Here is a 15,317-nt window from a genome sequence, read left to right as displayed (position 1 = left end):
CAGCTTGTCTTATTTCTTGTATAAAAACAAAAGAACACTACAAAAAAAAGACATCATTTATTATAGTATAACATAAACGCACTAACACATACTATATTACCAGCAATAACTGACCAGAATGACGCAATGGATGGGCTTTCTCCTCTAGTATAGTGGACGGGCCTAGTACCTAGAAATACATTTCCCAGCAGCCTGTGCCGGAGTGTGTGGACGTCACCAGCAGCTGTAACCAATCAGCGCCACCGCTCGCCGCCCTCTCCCCACCCCACTAGTGTTTTGTTGCAGTGAGCCAGGCGCCATATTGTCTCCGAGAAATATTCGGCCTCCGCTGTGTCTGTGGTGACTTAGAGGGAAAGATGCTGTACCTGGAGGATTACCTAGAGAGTGAGTGTGCTGCCCGGGCTCCGTAGCCGCGCCGGGCGCTGTGTGTACGGTAGGGAGCGGGTCCTGGCCGGGGACAGGCATGGCGCCGCCTAATAACCGCCCTCTGTCTCTCCCTCCCCTCCTGTCTCTCCGCAGTGATCGAGCAGCTTCCCATGGATCTGCGCGACAGGTTTACGGAAATGCGGGAGATGGACCTACAGGTGCAGAGTACGTGAGCAGCACCTTGCACAGTGTCCGCACTACTACTACCAGCGGCAGCGCCGCCGCATCATCATCTGTGTGTGATGGGACCCGGTGCTCATACAGGCCGTGGTGCTGTGAGATAAAGCGCATAGCAGAGACCGCGTCACTGCCATTGCTGCTATACCAGCAACAGGCACTAGGGGGCAGTAATCATCTCTCCATCCACCCTACATGTGACTGCTTCGTTAGTCCTCATCAGCTAGCCGTGCATAGGAATTGTTACTTATAGCAACCACTCTGGTTTTCGTTTTGGTTTTTTTTAACAGCATTGGAGAATTTGCTATTGTGGTTGTTAAACACAACACCACCTATAAAGCGATGACCGTGGGCTATAATAATCTTAGAATTACATGATCATAAGGGCATCTCCTCCTAAATCTTAAACATTTGAGATTATCATTTCATATGTAAACACAATATTCAAGAAAAAAAAAAAACAGCACGAGAAAAGAAATGATAGAGCTGCTACTCAATGTGAATGGCATCCATCCAAACATAAGGACACATGTCTTTAGCTGGCCATATACCAGACCAACTTTCCTCCAGCCATCCTAACTAGTTTGGTTGGAATGAAAATCCAGTAATACATGGGAGCAAGTGACAATCAGCCATTTGCTCCCAAACACCGGAAAACGGACGAAAGCTGTTCATACACGTTGTTTAAATCAAATAGATTTAACCAACTTGCCTGAACAACCTTTTTCGTGTTTGGTAGCAAATGGCTGATTGTCACTTGCTCCCATGCATTACTGGAATTTCATTCCAACCAACCAATCAGTTGGAGGAAAGTTGGTCTGGTGTATGGCCAGCTTTCGGCTGGGTACACACTAAATGATGTGTACTCGGCATGATTTCTCTAACGATGGGACCGGACCCTCCAACATGACACATTCCACCAGTTACATACATGCTGTGCTCCTGGACTTCCTACGTAATTTATGAATGCAGCCATATGTGTTAAAACACCTTTCTCATCAATGAACTAGTACGACACAGGTGACAGCAATCATAAATTAGGTGGGAAGTCCAGGAGCAGAGTATTTTGTACCTGGTGGAATGGGTCATATTGGAGGGTCTGCGGGGGTCCCACCAAGCACTTGCCGATGGCGGGGGCCATGCAGCATTTGGCAGCATGGCCCCCGCTGACTATGTTGCCAGTCGGACCTGCATACAGGTTCGGCTGACAATGCGCGGGAGCACACCTCATCAGTGACCTAGCCAGTACACACACTGGCCATTATGTTGTCCGATCCGCGGGATCGGACATCAAATAGTCTAGTCTACCCGGCTGTACAGATATTGTGAGGAGCACTGCTAAACAGTTTAATGAGAGGAATGCTGGGGACAGTGGGGCAAGACAGGTAACATTCGGTTTATACGTAGGCTTGCCATATCCTCCATGGATATGTGAATTACACAGGTTCTGTGGCTGATTAATGCCAGGTGAAATGGAGACTTGAAGTCAGCGAGCCACAGAATCTGTGTAATTAATTTGTGTCCCGAATTGAAGGGATGATATGGCAAGCCCAGGTGTACATGAATGTTTTAGGTCTAGTACTCTAAATTACAGAGAAGACTAGAGAACCTGAAGTTCCAAGCGTTGCAGATAATAGATCCCATACCTATAGTAGTTCCCACTAACTGCATACTGGTATGGTTTTATCCATCTCTATAAGGAATCTTTTATGAATTGAAAGGAGAACATTCATATGAAAGTTATGCACAAAATCGATAACTTTTTATTGGAGATATCGCTGTTCCAATAAGTAAAATCACCCCCTTATGCCCAAAGAAACAATATTCTAAAATACTGCAGGCGCTAAAATATACTTGTATTTTTGTGATCATAAACAGATGAAAATGGCTCCTATAAAATCCTGCAGCATTTAGTGTGACCTGTGTTTTGCACTGCTGTCAGAGTGAATAGGAGACGAACGTGCAAAATGATCGTAGTCCCTGCAGTTTCTTTACTTGTATAGTATTCTAGCCTAACTGAAGAGAAAATGCTCTTGTATGAACAATCACTAACTTCATAGGCAGCAATTGCTACATTTACATAACATCTTTGTACTCTAACCTGGCCAACCTCTAGGTGTTGTGAAAAAATACTTTTCCAGCATGCTTTACCAACTGATCGGTGGGACTTCAAATTTCACAACAGCTGAAGAGCCACAGGTTGCCCAGGCCTGCTCTAAACCTATAACAAGCATGGTGTGCATAATCTAAAAACGGCAATCCTAAACCTGTGCATTTTATTTAATTCAATTTCACAATAGAAAATAAAAAAACATGCAAAATTCCCAAGTTGTATATTTGAATTGTCTTATATAGAGGTGTTTAATACCATATTGTCCTCACATCACCACTCTGTTTAGCTGGGTTTCTCTTTTCTTAAAACTTGTCTGCAGCATGTGACTTCCTTCTTGACTCCATTTTCCTCTTATTATCACAGCTCATGCTACACACAGTCCTGCCCTCTTCTACATAATATAAGGGAACAGGTCACCGTCCCCCACAATATCAGCATCAGCCCACTCATCTCCTGATGTACCCTTTTTTTTTTTTTTTTTAGTATTATGAATATCTGATTGGGTACAGGCTAGCCACTTTATAGCAGAAATGTACAGAATGTGAATACTGAGAAGCTAAAATATTGACCAATTGTTTTTATAATTTCTCTTAATCACTCTTCAATATTCACAGACCCTCAGTATAATTTGAAGTGCAGTAAGGCCTTGTTCAGATGAGCTGGTTTGTGACATTAAGTATTCTAAGTCTCTGAACAATTGCTAAAATGCAGGAAGTAGCAAAGCATAGTGTGAAACTTATAGCTACTTATTCGGAAACATCTTTTTAAAGATTGTATTTAAAGCAATATCCAGATTTATATCTTTAGCAGCTAAACATAATCTCATTGCATTTATTTCTGTAATTGTGATATATTATTAAAATATAGGGCAGCAAACAATTGGTAGTATTGTTGTACCCACTTGACAATCACCTCCACATAGTCTTGTATCTTCATGCTAAACAAAACAGAGAAGCCATTTAGTATTCTACATTTACCTAACCTTACTTTCATGATACACAATTATTGTATCCACAGTACATCTAGCTTATCTTGAAATGTCTTTGCCTTTCTTTTACTCAAGCATCAATTATTTTTTCATTTAGATGCTATGGACCAACTGGAGCAAAGGGTTGGTGAGTTTTTTGCCAATGCCAAGAAAAACAAACCTGAATGGAGGGAAGAACAAATGAGTTCTATAAAAAAAGTAAGATATCTGGTGGTTAAAAATAAAAAAACATCTGTCAATGAATGTAGTTTTTATCTTGAACTTGCCAATTGCAGGATTACTTCAAAGCCTTGGAAGACGCAGATGAGAAAGTACAACTAGCAAATCAGATTTATGACTTGGTAAGTATAAATGTAATCCTACTCATTTTTCAAGTGAAATGTTTTGTGCATCTTTTATCCAGTTTTCCTTCCATTGAACGCAAATAATATACCCTTATTTACAAGTGGTTATTTTAATTCAGGGCTTTATAAATGGCAAGTCATGGGATAGATGAAGCCCACGCCATCTGTGACCAGATCCTATTACATCATTTTTTTTTATTTTTTTTTAAGTGCTATAGATGCAACTGTGTAGTAATCCTTCAACTGTACTATAACTGACTTTGTGGTGTTCAAAAATAATTTAGCAATTTTCTTTTTGTACTCCAAATATACAGGAGCCTATTCAAAATACTTTTTCTTTATATATTTGCCTACACTGTTTACATGCATGCATCAAATCTCAGTTTTTTAAAATGTTTCTGCAATTTTTTTATTTTGTAACTTGATTGTTTGTTTTTCTTTTATAGGTAGATCGACATCTAAGAAAACTAGACCAAGAACTGGCAAAATTCAAAATGGAACTAGAGGCAGATAATGCAGGAATTACTGAAATACTGGAAAGAAGTGAGTACACAGCTTTGGCAGCGGATGCAGGGTTAATGAGTTGAAAGATAGTAATTAATATTCCTTACAGTGGGACTACAGGTATCAGCAAGCCGGCCCTGGCATGACAGCACATGGAGAACCAGATTCTGACTGATTCGGCAGAGTCTATTGAGAAGGGTTCAATACGACTGAACTCACACACGATACAACACGATTAGTCACCTCATCGAATCAACATAGACAGGCAAATACGATTCTCAGTAAATCTGTGATTTTGGTCACAAAAATCTTATGTGAATCCCAGCGTGTTCAAACACGACCAGACACGACTCTTTAAATTTACCCCTTAGTGCCTAGAGACAGTCTATCTGCCCAGTGAGGATAGAATTTCGGATCAGTGAGCACCAACGTAAATAGATTGATTTAAATTGCATCATTATGTAATGATTACCATTTTGATTATTCTCTAGGGTCTCTGGAATTAGACACACCATCACAGCCTGTTAATAACCACCATGTTCATTCTCATTCTTCAGGAGAGAGTAAGTAAAATATATATATACATTTTTATTTACATTTCTAAAGTATGGTAAAAGTTAAACAAAAATGCTTGTGTCTACAGAGAGGAAGCACAATTCATCTTCCCATCATTCTACAACAGACCATGTACCAGAGAAAAAATTCAAGTCTGAGGTGTTGTTATCAACTCTTACTTCTGATGCTTCCAAAGAAAATACTCCAGGCAAGTAATTTGTAGTTTTCAACAGGTAGCAGACGTTCACATTTTTATTCAGGTATCCTAATTATGTAGTCTAGTGACAAGTGTTGGGTAGCTCATAGTTGGTATTGTAGCCAGTTTCCACTGCAAGCATATGGCAGAGAGGAGATGGCAGCTATAGTTTCCAAACTTTGCTCTTAGTCTGCAGCAGCAGCTCTAGTATGATTTTCATTGTACTAGACTCAATTAGCCAAAGTATACATTTTCTACTTCAGGGTCCATAGGGTATCCACAGGATACCTTGGGGTATAGGTGTGACGTCAGTCGCAGGGCACCAAAGAGTTAAGCTTTCAGCCTCCCAGGATGCACTAGGTCCCCCTCCTATACCCCGCCCCCAGGCCAAGGCACCTCAGTTTAGTTTGGTGCCCGGCCGGAGTCGGGTGCACCTGTTGGAGTGGGGGCTAGAAGAGCCCCTGAAGCTTATTCTTCATGCAGCTGTGGCTGCACAACTGGATGAACAGCATGGACAGTCAGTCCTGACGTCCATGCTGTCTTCCCTACACCCCGCCGGTACCAGAACGCCGGTACTGATCCGGGGATGCTGGTGGGCGTCTGGGGTCACAGCTAGCGGTGACCCCAGATGCTCCGGACCATGGCCGGATTCAAGGGGGACAGAGGTAAGCAGCGGGGTCCCGCGGTGGGTCCCCGCTGATCACATGGTCCTAAGTCCCCAGGCAGGGGGCTCCCTGGGGACTGGCTGCAGCGTGGAGCCAGGCGACCAACCTGCGCTTCCACTACCCCCTGGGACAGCGGACCGCAGCAGAGCGGTAGCGCTGCGGCGTCCCAGGGGTTAAATGCATGCCAGGGGAGCGCGCCTTCCCTGTCTCACAGCCGGCGCCTCCCCCGCTGCACACAGCCCTCTCTGCACTGTGCTGACTGGTCCTGTGTCAGCGCTCCTCCCCCAGGCCAGCTTCTCTCTGCTCCTCGGCGGCCATCTTCTCTGCAACGCATGGTGAACGCTGCTGGAAGTCTGGAAGGAAGCATCGTGGTCTGGGTCCCCCCGCATACCTCTCCTCCGCTGTGGCTCAGGTCTGTGTATGCAGCGCTGTGTCCTACCAGGCCCTGTGTCTGTGTAGTTGAGTGATCAGCGCTGTTAGTGCAGGAATTGTTATTTCTCTGCATTGTATGTGACTGTGCTAGCGCTGCCTGTAACTATTCTTCACTAAACTGTCAGCTTTATTACTGTCCCTGTTCTTTCTGCTAAAGCCCTTGCGGTGCGGTGCTGCAGGGTGGTCTCTCGCCTATTTAATACTTAATTGGTGAGAGAGGTCACATACGTGGTGCCATCATGTCTGAAAGTGATTTTCCCCTCCGGCTACAGTGTACCACGTGCAAAGTACCGTTAGCGGAGGGGGAGGGTAGCGCGGAGGGCCTTTGCCGGCAGTGTTGTCCATGGCGCGGCCTATTACGGTTACAGCACCGGTACAGGAGCCGCCCTGGGCTTGTTTCGCTCAGGCGTTAACAGCTTTAGTGGGCCAGTTAGCTCCGCAGCCCGCGTTTACTCCGATGGGTTTGTCCCAGCAGTCTGTGGTGTCGTCACCCATGCAGGGGTTCCCACGACAATTGGTGGTACCCCACAGTCTCCCTATTTCCCCGCTCCCGGGTTCTCAGGAGCCAGCGTGGGTTAACTCCCTGACGAGTTCTTTACAGCACTTGTCGGATGTATTGCAAGGGGAGTCTGTGATGCGGCCTCATAAAAGGCCGGTGGCGTCTCTGTCCGCTCCTTATGAGGATGACGAAGGGACGTCTGATGATGGGGAGATTCTGGATCCTTACGATCAGGAACCTTTCCATACTAAGGACGCTGATGCTAAGTCCAAAGTATATATTCCTGGACTTATTCGGGCGGTCCGCACAGCCTTGGTGATTGAGGACGAAGTTCCCCCAGCGGCTAAATCTAAGTATGCCTTTTTCAAAGATGTGAAGGGCGATGCCACAGTCTTTCCTCTTTCGGGTCAGTTGGTGGACCATTTAGAGGAGGCGTGGAAACAACCTGGCAAAAGATACCAGCCGCAGAGACGCCTGGCGGTGGCTTATCCGTTCGCGGATAATTATTTTGCTAAGTGTGAATCCCCTCCACAGGTGGATTCTCACGTGACCCGTCTTGTCCGTAGTGCCACATTGCCGATGCCATCCATGTCCTCCCTTAAGGATGCTACGGACCGCAAGGTAGAAATCTGCCTGAAGTCCGCTTATTCCCTTGCAGGGGGGGCAGCACGGCCGGCTATGGCCATTTGCTGGGTTGCCAGAGCGATGGAGCGCTGGGCGGATTCATTAGAGGCTTCTTTTGAATCCGACTGTCCGGCCGAACAAGCGGAGTTGATTGGCAATCTCCGTGATTCGGCCACCTACATCAACGAGGCGGCTCTAGACATTAGTACTCTGGTGTCTAGAATTTCTTCAGCAGCGGTAGCTGCTCGTCGCACCTTGTGGCTGCGATCCTGGAAGGCGGACGCAGATCCAAGAAAGGTCTGGAAGCGTTGCCGTTTACCGGAGAAGTTCTCTTCGGTCCGGATCTGGATAAGATTGTGGCCACGCTGGCGGCAGCCAAATCTGCTTGTCTCCCGTCGGCCGCTGCTCCTTCTGGTTCTGGACCATCGTCCTTTCGGTCATCTAGGGCCCAGGGCAGGCCCAAACCACAGTCGTTTCCTCGACAGGCTGGCCCTAAGAAATCGGGCAAGCCCCGGAAACAGGCATGGAGTACCAGACGTCCGGCCCCCAAGCCAGATGACAAGCCTGCGGCCTGACGGTCCGGGTCTCCCCTTGGGGGATCCCAGGGTGGGAGGCCGCCTGCTGCAGTTCTCCCGGTGTTGGTCGTTCACTACGACAGACACTTGGGTTCTGGAGGTGGTCTCTCACGGGTACGCCCTCTCCTTCCGGCACAGACCCCCGGCTCGATTCTTCACCACGGGTCTACCATCAGACCGGAACAAGGCTACGGAGCTGCGGAAGGTATTGCACACTATGCTCCAGGCTGGAGTTATAGTGCCTGTTCCATTCTCCCAGAGGGGCCAGGGTTTCTATTCAAATCTATTTTTGGTACAGAAACCCAATGGGTCATATCGTCCGATTCTCAACCTCAAAGCACTCAACAAGTCTTTGCGGGTCCCGAAGTTTCGGATGGAGACCCTACGGTCCATCATTCTGGCGCTGGAACCTGGGGACTACATGGTGTCATTGGACATACAGGACGCTATGGCGGTCATGGCGGCTTCTCTGCGGCTGCAAGGAGTCCGCATGTTGCCGTACTTGGACGACCTGTTATTGGTGGCAGGATCTCCAGAGCTCCTGTTACACCACTTGGACCTGACCATTGCACTGCTGCAACGGCACGGCTGGCTAATTAACTGGCAGAAGTCCACTCTAATCCCGTCTCGGAGGATTCTGCATCTTGGAGCCTTATTGGACTCGGGACAGCAAAGGATCTTCGTGACGGAGGACAAGATCTCTGCTTTACAGTCAAGGGTGCGCAGTTGTCTGCACAGCCGCCGGGTGTCCTTACACTCGGCGATGAGGTTACTGGGCTCCATGGTGTCGGTGTTCGACATGGTGGAATACGCCCAGTTTCACTCTAGACCTCTGCAGCACCTGATCCTGTCCAAGTGGAACGGGCTGCCTCAGTCTCTGAAGTTCCAGACGATTGTGCTCACCCTGGAGGTTCGCCTGTCCCTTGCGTGGTGGTTAAAGATGACCCACCTCAACAAGGGACGTCCGTTCTGGGTTCCAAATTGGGTCCTGTTGACAACGGACGCCAGTCTTCGGGGCTTGGGAGCAGTTTCGGGTCCACCATTGTTCCAGGGCAGGTGGACACCGACAGAAGCGGAGCTTCCAATAAATATCTTGGAACTCCGTGCGGTCTTCAATGCTCTCCTGCAGGCACAGCGGTTTCTCCAGGGTCACCCGGTGCAGGTCCAGTCGGACAATGCTACCACCGTGGCCTACATAAACAGGCAAGGAGGAACTCGCAGTCGGACGGCTCTCGTAGAGGTCTCTCGGATCCTGGTTTGGGCGGAGCGCAATCTTCCGGCCATATCAGCGGTCTTCATCCCTGGAGTGCTAAATTGGGAGGCGGACTTTCTAAGTCGCCAGGACGTTCATCCAGGGGAATGGTCCCTGCACCTGGACGTTTTTCAACTACTGGTGGACAGGTGGGGTCTTCCAGAAATCGACCTCATGGCGTCCCGGCACAACAACAAGTTGCCGGTGTACGGGTCTCGCACAAGAGACGAAGGGGCGTCTCTGGTGGATGCTCTGTCCGTCCGGTGGACGTTCAGGTTCGCATACCTGTTCCCTCCGGTCTCCCTTCTTCCACGGGTAATCCGGAAATTCAAACAGGAAGGAGGGACGCTCCTGTTGATAGCTCCCGCGTGGCCCAGACGGCACTGGTTCTCAGACCTTCAGGGTCTGTCCGTGGACAGTCCTCTGCGGTTGCCGCTACGACCGGACCTTCTGTCTCAGGGTCCTTGTCTTCACCCGGACCTGACTCGGCTGTCTTTGGCGGCGTGGCTGTTGAGACGGCCATGCTGAGGTCCTGGGGGTTTGCCAGCTCTATGCTGTGTACCATGTTACGAGCTCGGAAACCGTCTTCCGCGAGGATATACCATCGCGTGTGGCATACGTTCTTCCAGTGGTGTCGACCGAGAGGTTATGCACCGCGGGAGTTTCGTCTGTCTCGGATTCTCGCCTTCCTGCAAGCGGGACTAGATCATGGGCTTCGCCTTGCTTCTTTGAAGGTACAGGTTTCGGCCCTATCTGTCTGGTTTCACCGTAGGATTGCTACAATCCCGGATGTGCGCACCTTTATGCAAGGTGTTCTCCGTATTCAGCCGCCCTTTGTTCCACCTGTGGCGCCTTGGGATTTGGCTGTGGTCCTGAGGACTCTCCAAGGACCGCCGTTTGAACCACTGGGCTCAGTGGATATTAAATGGCTAACAGCTAAGACTGTTTTCCTTCTGGCCGTTGCTTCAGCCAGACGTGTTTCTGAGTTAGGGGCTCTTTCTTGTAGACCCCCTTTCTTGGTTTTTTTCATGGGAACAGGGCAGTGCTCCGCACTCGGCCCGAGTTTCTCCCCAAAGTTGTTTCCCAGTTTCAGGTTAACGAGGAAATAGTTGTTCCGGCCTTTAACTCACCGGGTCTTTCCGTGGGTGAGGCCTCTTTGGATGTTGTGCGGGCCTTAAGGACTTATGTGGACCGCACTTCTTTGTTTAGGAAGTCGGACGCTTTGTTGTCCTCTATGGCTTCTGTAAAAAGGGTTGGCCTGCTTCAAAGCAAACTTTGGCAGCCTGGATCCGTATGGCTATTTCTGAAGCTTATCTTCATGAAGGCCTACCGGTCCCTCCTTCTCTGAAGGCTCATTCCACTAGGTCTGTGGGTCCTTCGTGGGCAGCTTGACGTGGTGCCTCGGCAGTTCAGATCTGCAAGGCTGCTACGTGGTCTTCTGTCCATACCTTCGTGAGGTATTACAGGTTTGACACCTTCGCCTCTCAGGATGCTTCCTTCGGGCGGCGGATTCTCCTTTCTGCACAGGAGCGTCCCCACCCTTAAAGGATACTGCTTTGGGACATCCCCAAGGTATCCTGTGGATACCCTATGGACCCTGAAGTAGAAAATATGAGATATGGTAAGAATTTACCCTTGTTATCTCTATTTCTACGAAGTCCATAGGGTTCCACAGGACTCCCGCCCTGTCGCACCTGTGCTGCAGATGGGCTTTGCTCTGGTCACCGGTTTTCCGTCTCCCTCTGGTGAGAATGTGATTCTTGTATGTGTCCAGATCTTTGTTCTCTCTCTTCCTTCTCCTCCTCCGGCCTATGGCTTGGTAACTAACTGAGGTGCCTTGGCCTGGGGGCGGGGTATAGGAGGGGGACCTAGTGCATCCTGGGAGGCTGAAAGCTTAACTCTTTGGTGCCCTGCGACTGACGTCACACCTATACCCCAAGGTATCCTGTGGAACCCTATGGACTTCGTAGAAATAGAGATAACAAGGGTAAGTTCTTACCATATCTCATATTTTTCTTTTGTTACAGTTCTCTTTTAGTAATTAATATACTAGTTAGTTGTATTTTTATGTTATTGCTTCAATGAACTCCTTTTTTTTTTTAAGACCATTGGTTATTTTACTCCTTTTGAGCGGAGACTGATTTCAGTTTGGTTTATATTCTGAGCTTTGGTTTTGCCAAAACAATTATTGCATAATATTTGTGTAATTAGAACAGTTAGTGTTTTTATTTTGTCTGGTAACTAGGGCTGACTAATGCTGCCCATTACACGATGCGGGGGACGACTGCACGATTACGACGCCGTCGTCTCCCGCGGGGTTAACTGCATACACTAAACGTTCAGTGTAAGCAGATCAATCATCCCCGAACATGGCACCCTGACGGTGATCGTCAGGTTGACCATCATGTTCGGGCGATGATTGATGTTAAAAATGACCAGCACGCGCATCCCTGGTCGTTTTTAACCTTTTACTGCCCGATTTGCGGGTGATTACCGAGCGATAACGACAGTCGTTATCGCTCCATCGCTAGGTATAATCGCCTAGTGGATGGGCAGCTTAAGACTTTGAAGGGCCCAGAGCACTTAAAACAGGGTGAACCCTACTGTGTAAAATTTCACTGACAATTTTCCCAGTCTTTCTCTCGCAATGTATATACAATACATGGCCAAAAGTATGTAACTGCTTCTCTAATTAGTGTGTTTTGCCATTTAAGTAAACCCCCATTGCTAACAGGTGCATAAAATCAGGCATACAGCCATGCACTCTCCATTGTCCAACATTAGAAGTAGAATGGATTGTTCTTAAGAGCTCAGTATAGTACTGTCATAGGGTGTCTCCTTTCTAACATTCATTTACACCTCTGCACCATTTGTTGTAACTCCATAATGCTCCTCAAACCAATTCTGGACAACTTGGGACTTATGACACTGCATTAGACTGCTGCAATGTTGCAGCTCTTCATGAAGTCCATGAAGAGCTGCAAATGGTCATCAAGCAATTCAATGTAGCGGTTACTGGTCAATGACGTGTTCAGGCGAACCAGCCTGAACACCCCACACCATTATGGAACCACCACCAGCCTGCACTGTTTCTTGATGACATCTGGGGTCCATGGCCTCATGAGGGTCTGCGTCCCCATTAGCCCGAAACAACTGGAACCGTGACTCATCGGACCACGCCACATGCAAGTCCTCCAGGGTCCAATTAGCAATGTCAAAAGCCCAGGTGAGGTGCTTTGTCCGGTGTCGTAGTGTTAACAGGCACTTTGATGGGTGTTCTGCTCCCATATCCCATTGAAGCTGCACTGACCTGCTGGATATCCGTCTGGTACCTCCTGCATTGAATGTGGATGTAATTTGACCCATTGTCGCTTGTCTGTTACCACGGATAATTCTGGCCAGATCATTAAGCACCCGTGGGTGGTCTCTGCGCTGTTCATGGTGGGTGGTAATGCTTCCATGATGCATTTCAGTTACACATGTGACACTGTAGATCAGGGAATGTTGAATGTCTACACAACTTTGGAAATGGAATGTCCCATGCATCGGGCACCCACTATCATGCTCCGCTCGAACTTCGATAATTCGCGTCTCCTTGCCATAAGCAATCTAGCCGATATTCAGACTGACTCGCAAGATGTCCGATTACAACTGATGCAGGTCTGGGGATTTCCAAAGCGTCAGTACCATTACCTTTACACACTGCTATCCCATGACTTTTGGCACTTCAGTGTCTCTCTCCCTATAACCAGGCCTAGGTGTGTGTTAAGCTTTTGGCAGCAGTTTAGAAGTATGAAAACTCAACTGGGAGAGTCCTTTTAAAGGGGAGGAAGCCTCTCCCTATACAGATCAGAGGATAATATGGAGCCATCCCTAATGTTGCTTTTTCTTCGTTCCTCCATGGCAGCCACACCTTGGGATATAGGACCTGTTCCCCTTAGGTATAGACAGGAAGGTTTTTCAGGGACCAGCTCCTCCTCTTGTCCCTTGTCTTTTTTCCTGTCTCCTAGCAGTATAGAGTCAGAGTAGGGAAGTTTTTTGTTATTTCCATAGAATGGGACTTACCTCTTTCTTTGCCCAGTGCGCCCTTAGCGCCTCAGTCTGAGGTAGGGTGGCTCCCAAGAGGCACAGCATGGAGACTGGTGTGCAGCGGTGCCAGTACCTTGAAACCAGAGCAACAGTGACGCCCACGCTTTTGCCCGGGGAAGTCTCCAGGGGTCCGGAGGCTTAGACCCACTCTCCATAGCCGAAGCGCCGGGACAAGGCACTGCGCTGTGACTGGCCGTTGTGCACAGACGCGACCTGATGACGTGCCGGACCAGTAGCCTGTCCAGGAGTGCACAGCACATGCGCCCGCCCTCAGAGCTAAGTTCATAGGGCTATAATATGGCATTGCACAATGGAGGCAGGTGTCTGTCTCCCTTACACCTTTTCAGAGGATCCAGGGCATTGGAAGTCTGCAGGTGTGCCAAAAAATGGATACAGAGCCTTCTCCCTAACAGCCAAATAGTGCCCAGCCGAGGTAAGTCCCTTTAGTGGGCATTTATACTCATTTAGGTTTTAGCTATAACTACTGTTGGAACTAGAGGAAATTGAATAAGGAAAAGCATTTAAAGTGCCTGTAATAAATCATTCCAGGCAAGGGATGGTATTTTGTGAGGATTGTGCTCAGAAGAGACTCACACCTATAATTGCTCAGCAGCCTAACCAGTTTTAAGCGTTCATGAGCTGGATGAAAAAAAAAAAGTATTTTGTATCTAAAGAAAATTTTTTAACTTTGCATACAGTACTTGTCAAAAGTCTGAGCACACCAGTATATTTTAAGGAATTTTCAATTTAACTGCACAGTAATAAAGTAAAACCTGTTTTATTGGCTTTGTTTACAACAATAAGGAAGCAAACAAAAAAAAATCTTGTTTTGACTTTTAGGCAAGTTTATTTAGGTAGTCTGCTTTCATTGAAGTCACGACCCTTAGCTTTGATGAGCGCTTTGCATATCCTTGGCATCCTATTTACTAATTGTTCCAGCTTTTGGCGATCCAATCGACTCCAGCAGATTTGAAGAGCCTCCCAGAGTCCCTCAGTGTTGGTAGCCATCTGTTTTCAGACTTCCCTCTCTAGTTCTTCCCACACAAGCTCGATGGGTGAAACATCTGGTGATTGAGGTGGCCATTCCATTTTTGTTACGACTTGAGCATCTTTCTTTTGCAAATAATTAGTACACAACTTGGACATATGTTTTGGATCGTTATCTTGTTGGAAAATGAAGTTCTGACCCACAGTTGCCTTCTGGATGGAATCGCATGACGTATTAAATGTTGTGGTACACCTTTTGATCCATTATTCCATTGATTCTGACTAAGTCACCAACTTGGTTGCCCGTGAAACATCCCCAAACCATCACATTGCCTCCTCCATGCTTAACTGTTGGCGCTACACAGTCTGGGAGAAGGCGCTCACCTGGATGACGATGCACAAAAGCCCGGCGATGCAAGCCAAAAAGTACAAACTTCGATTCGTCGGTACAAAGCACCCTCTTCCACTGTTCCTCGTCCAATCCCTATCTTAGCCCATGCGTACCTTTTTGATACGTTTGTAGCACGTAGAAGTGGTTTTCTTACCGCAACCCTACCACTAAGGCCATATTCCTGCAACCGCCTGGCCACCATCCTATAGGACACAGGTTGGGAACGACTTTTCTGCAACTCCCTTCCTATTTCCGGAGCGGTCAAACGTCTGTTACGCTTGCTAGTGGTCACAATGACGTTGTCCTCGCGAACAGCTGTTTTTGGACGACCAGTTCGTTTTCTTGTAACATTTTGACCGGTTTTTGACTTTCGTTCAATAGCCCGACGCACGGCCCCAATGGATACCTTCAACCGTTTGTGGATTTGCCGCAAAGAATAACCACCTTCTTTCCTCAATTATTTGAGCATGTGTTTCCACACTTGACTCAGTTCTTTTTGC

General features: G+C 47.6%; 1 protein-coding gene across 1 annotated transcript in view; it reads left to right on the top strand.

Annotated features, from left to right (window-relative positions):
• Positions 1-237: 237 nt before the first annotated feature.
• ING3 (inhibitor of growth family member 3) overlaps positions 238-15,317 on the top strand; it is a 30,708-nt gene continuing 15,628 nt past the window's right edge. The window contains exons 1-7 of the mRNA XM_088457674.1: positions 238-384; positions 520-591; positions 3,802-3,902; positions 3,980-4,045; positions 4,495-4,591; positions 5,044-5,115; positions 5,196-5,315. Coding sequence (XP_088313800.1) covers positions 357-384; positions 520-591; positions 3,802-3,902; positions 3,980-4,045; positions 4,495-4,591; positions 5,044-5,115; positions 5,196-5,315 — 556 coding nt within the window. The 5' untranslated portion in view covers positions 238-356. The remainder of the gene's footprint in view (positions 385-519; positions 592-3,801; positions 3,903-3,979; positions 4,046-4,494; positions 4,592-5,043; positions 5,116-5,195; positions 5,316-15,317) is intronic.

Source organism: Taudactylus pleione, unplaced genomic scaffold (assembly GCF_031769625.1).
Source record: "Taudactylus pleione unplaced genomic scaffold, aTauple2 ptg000041l, whole genome shotgun sequence".
Lineage (NCBI taxonomy): Eukaryota > Metazoa > Chordata > Amphibia > Anura > Myobatrachidae > Taudactylus > Taudactylus pleione.
This window is presented reverse-complemented; position numbering and strand designations above follow the sequence as displayed.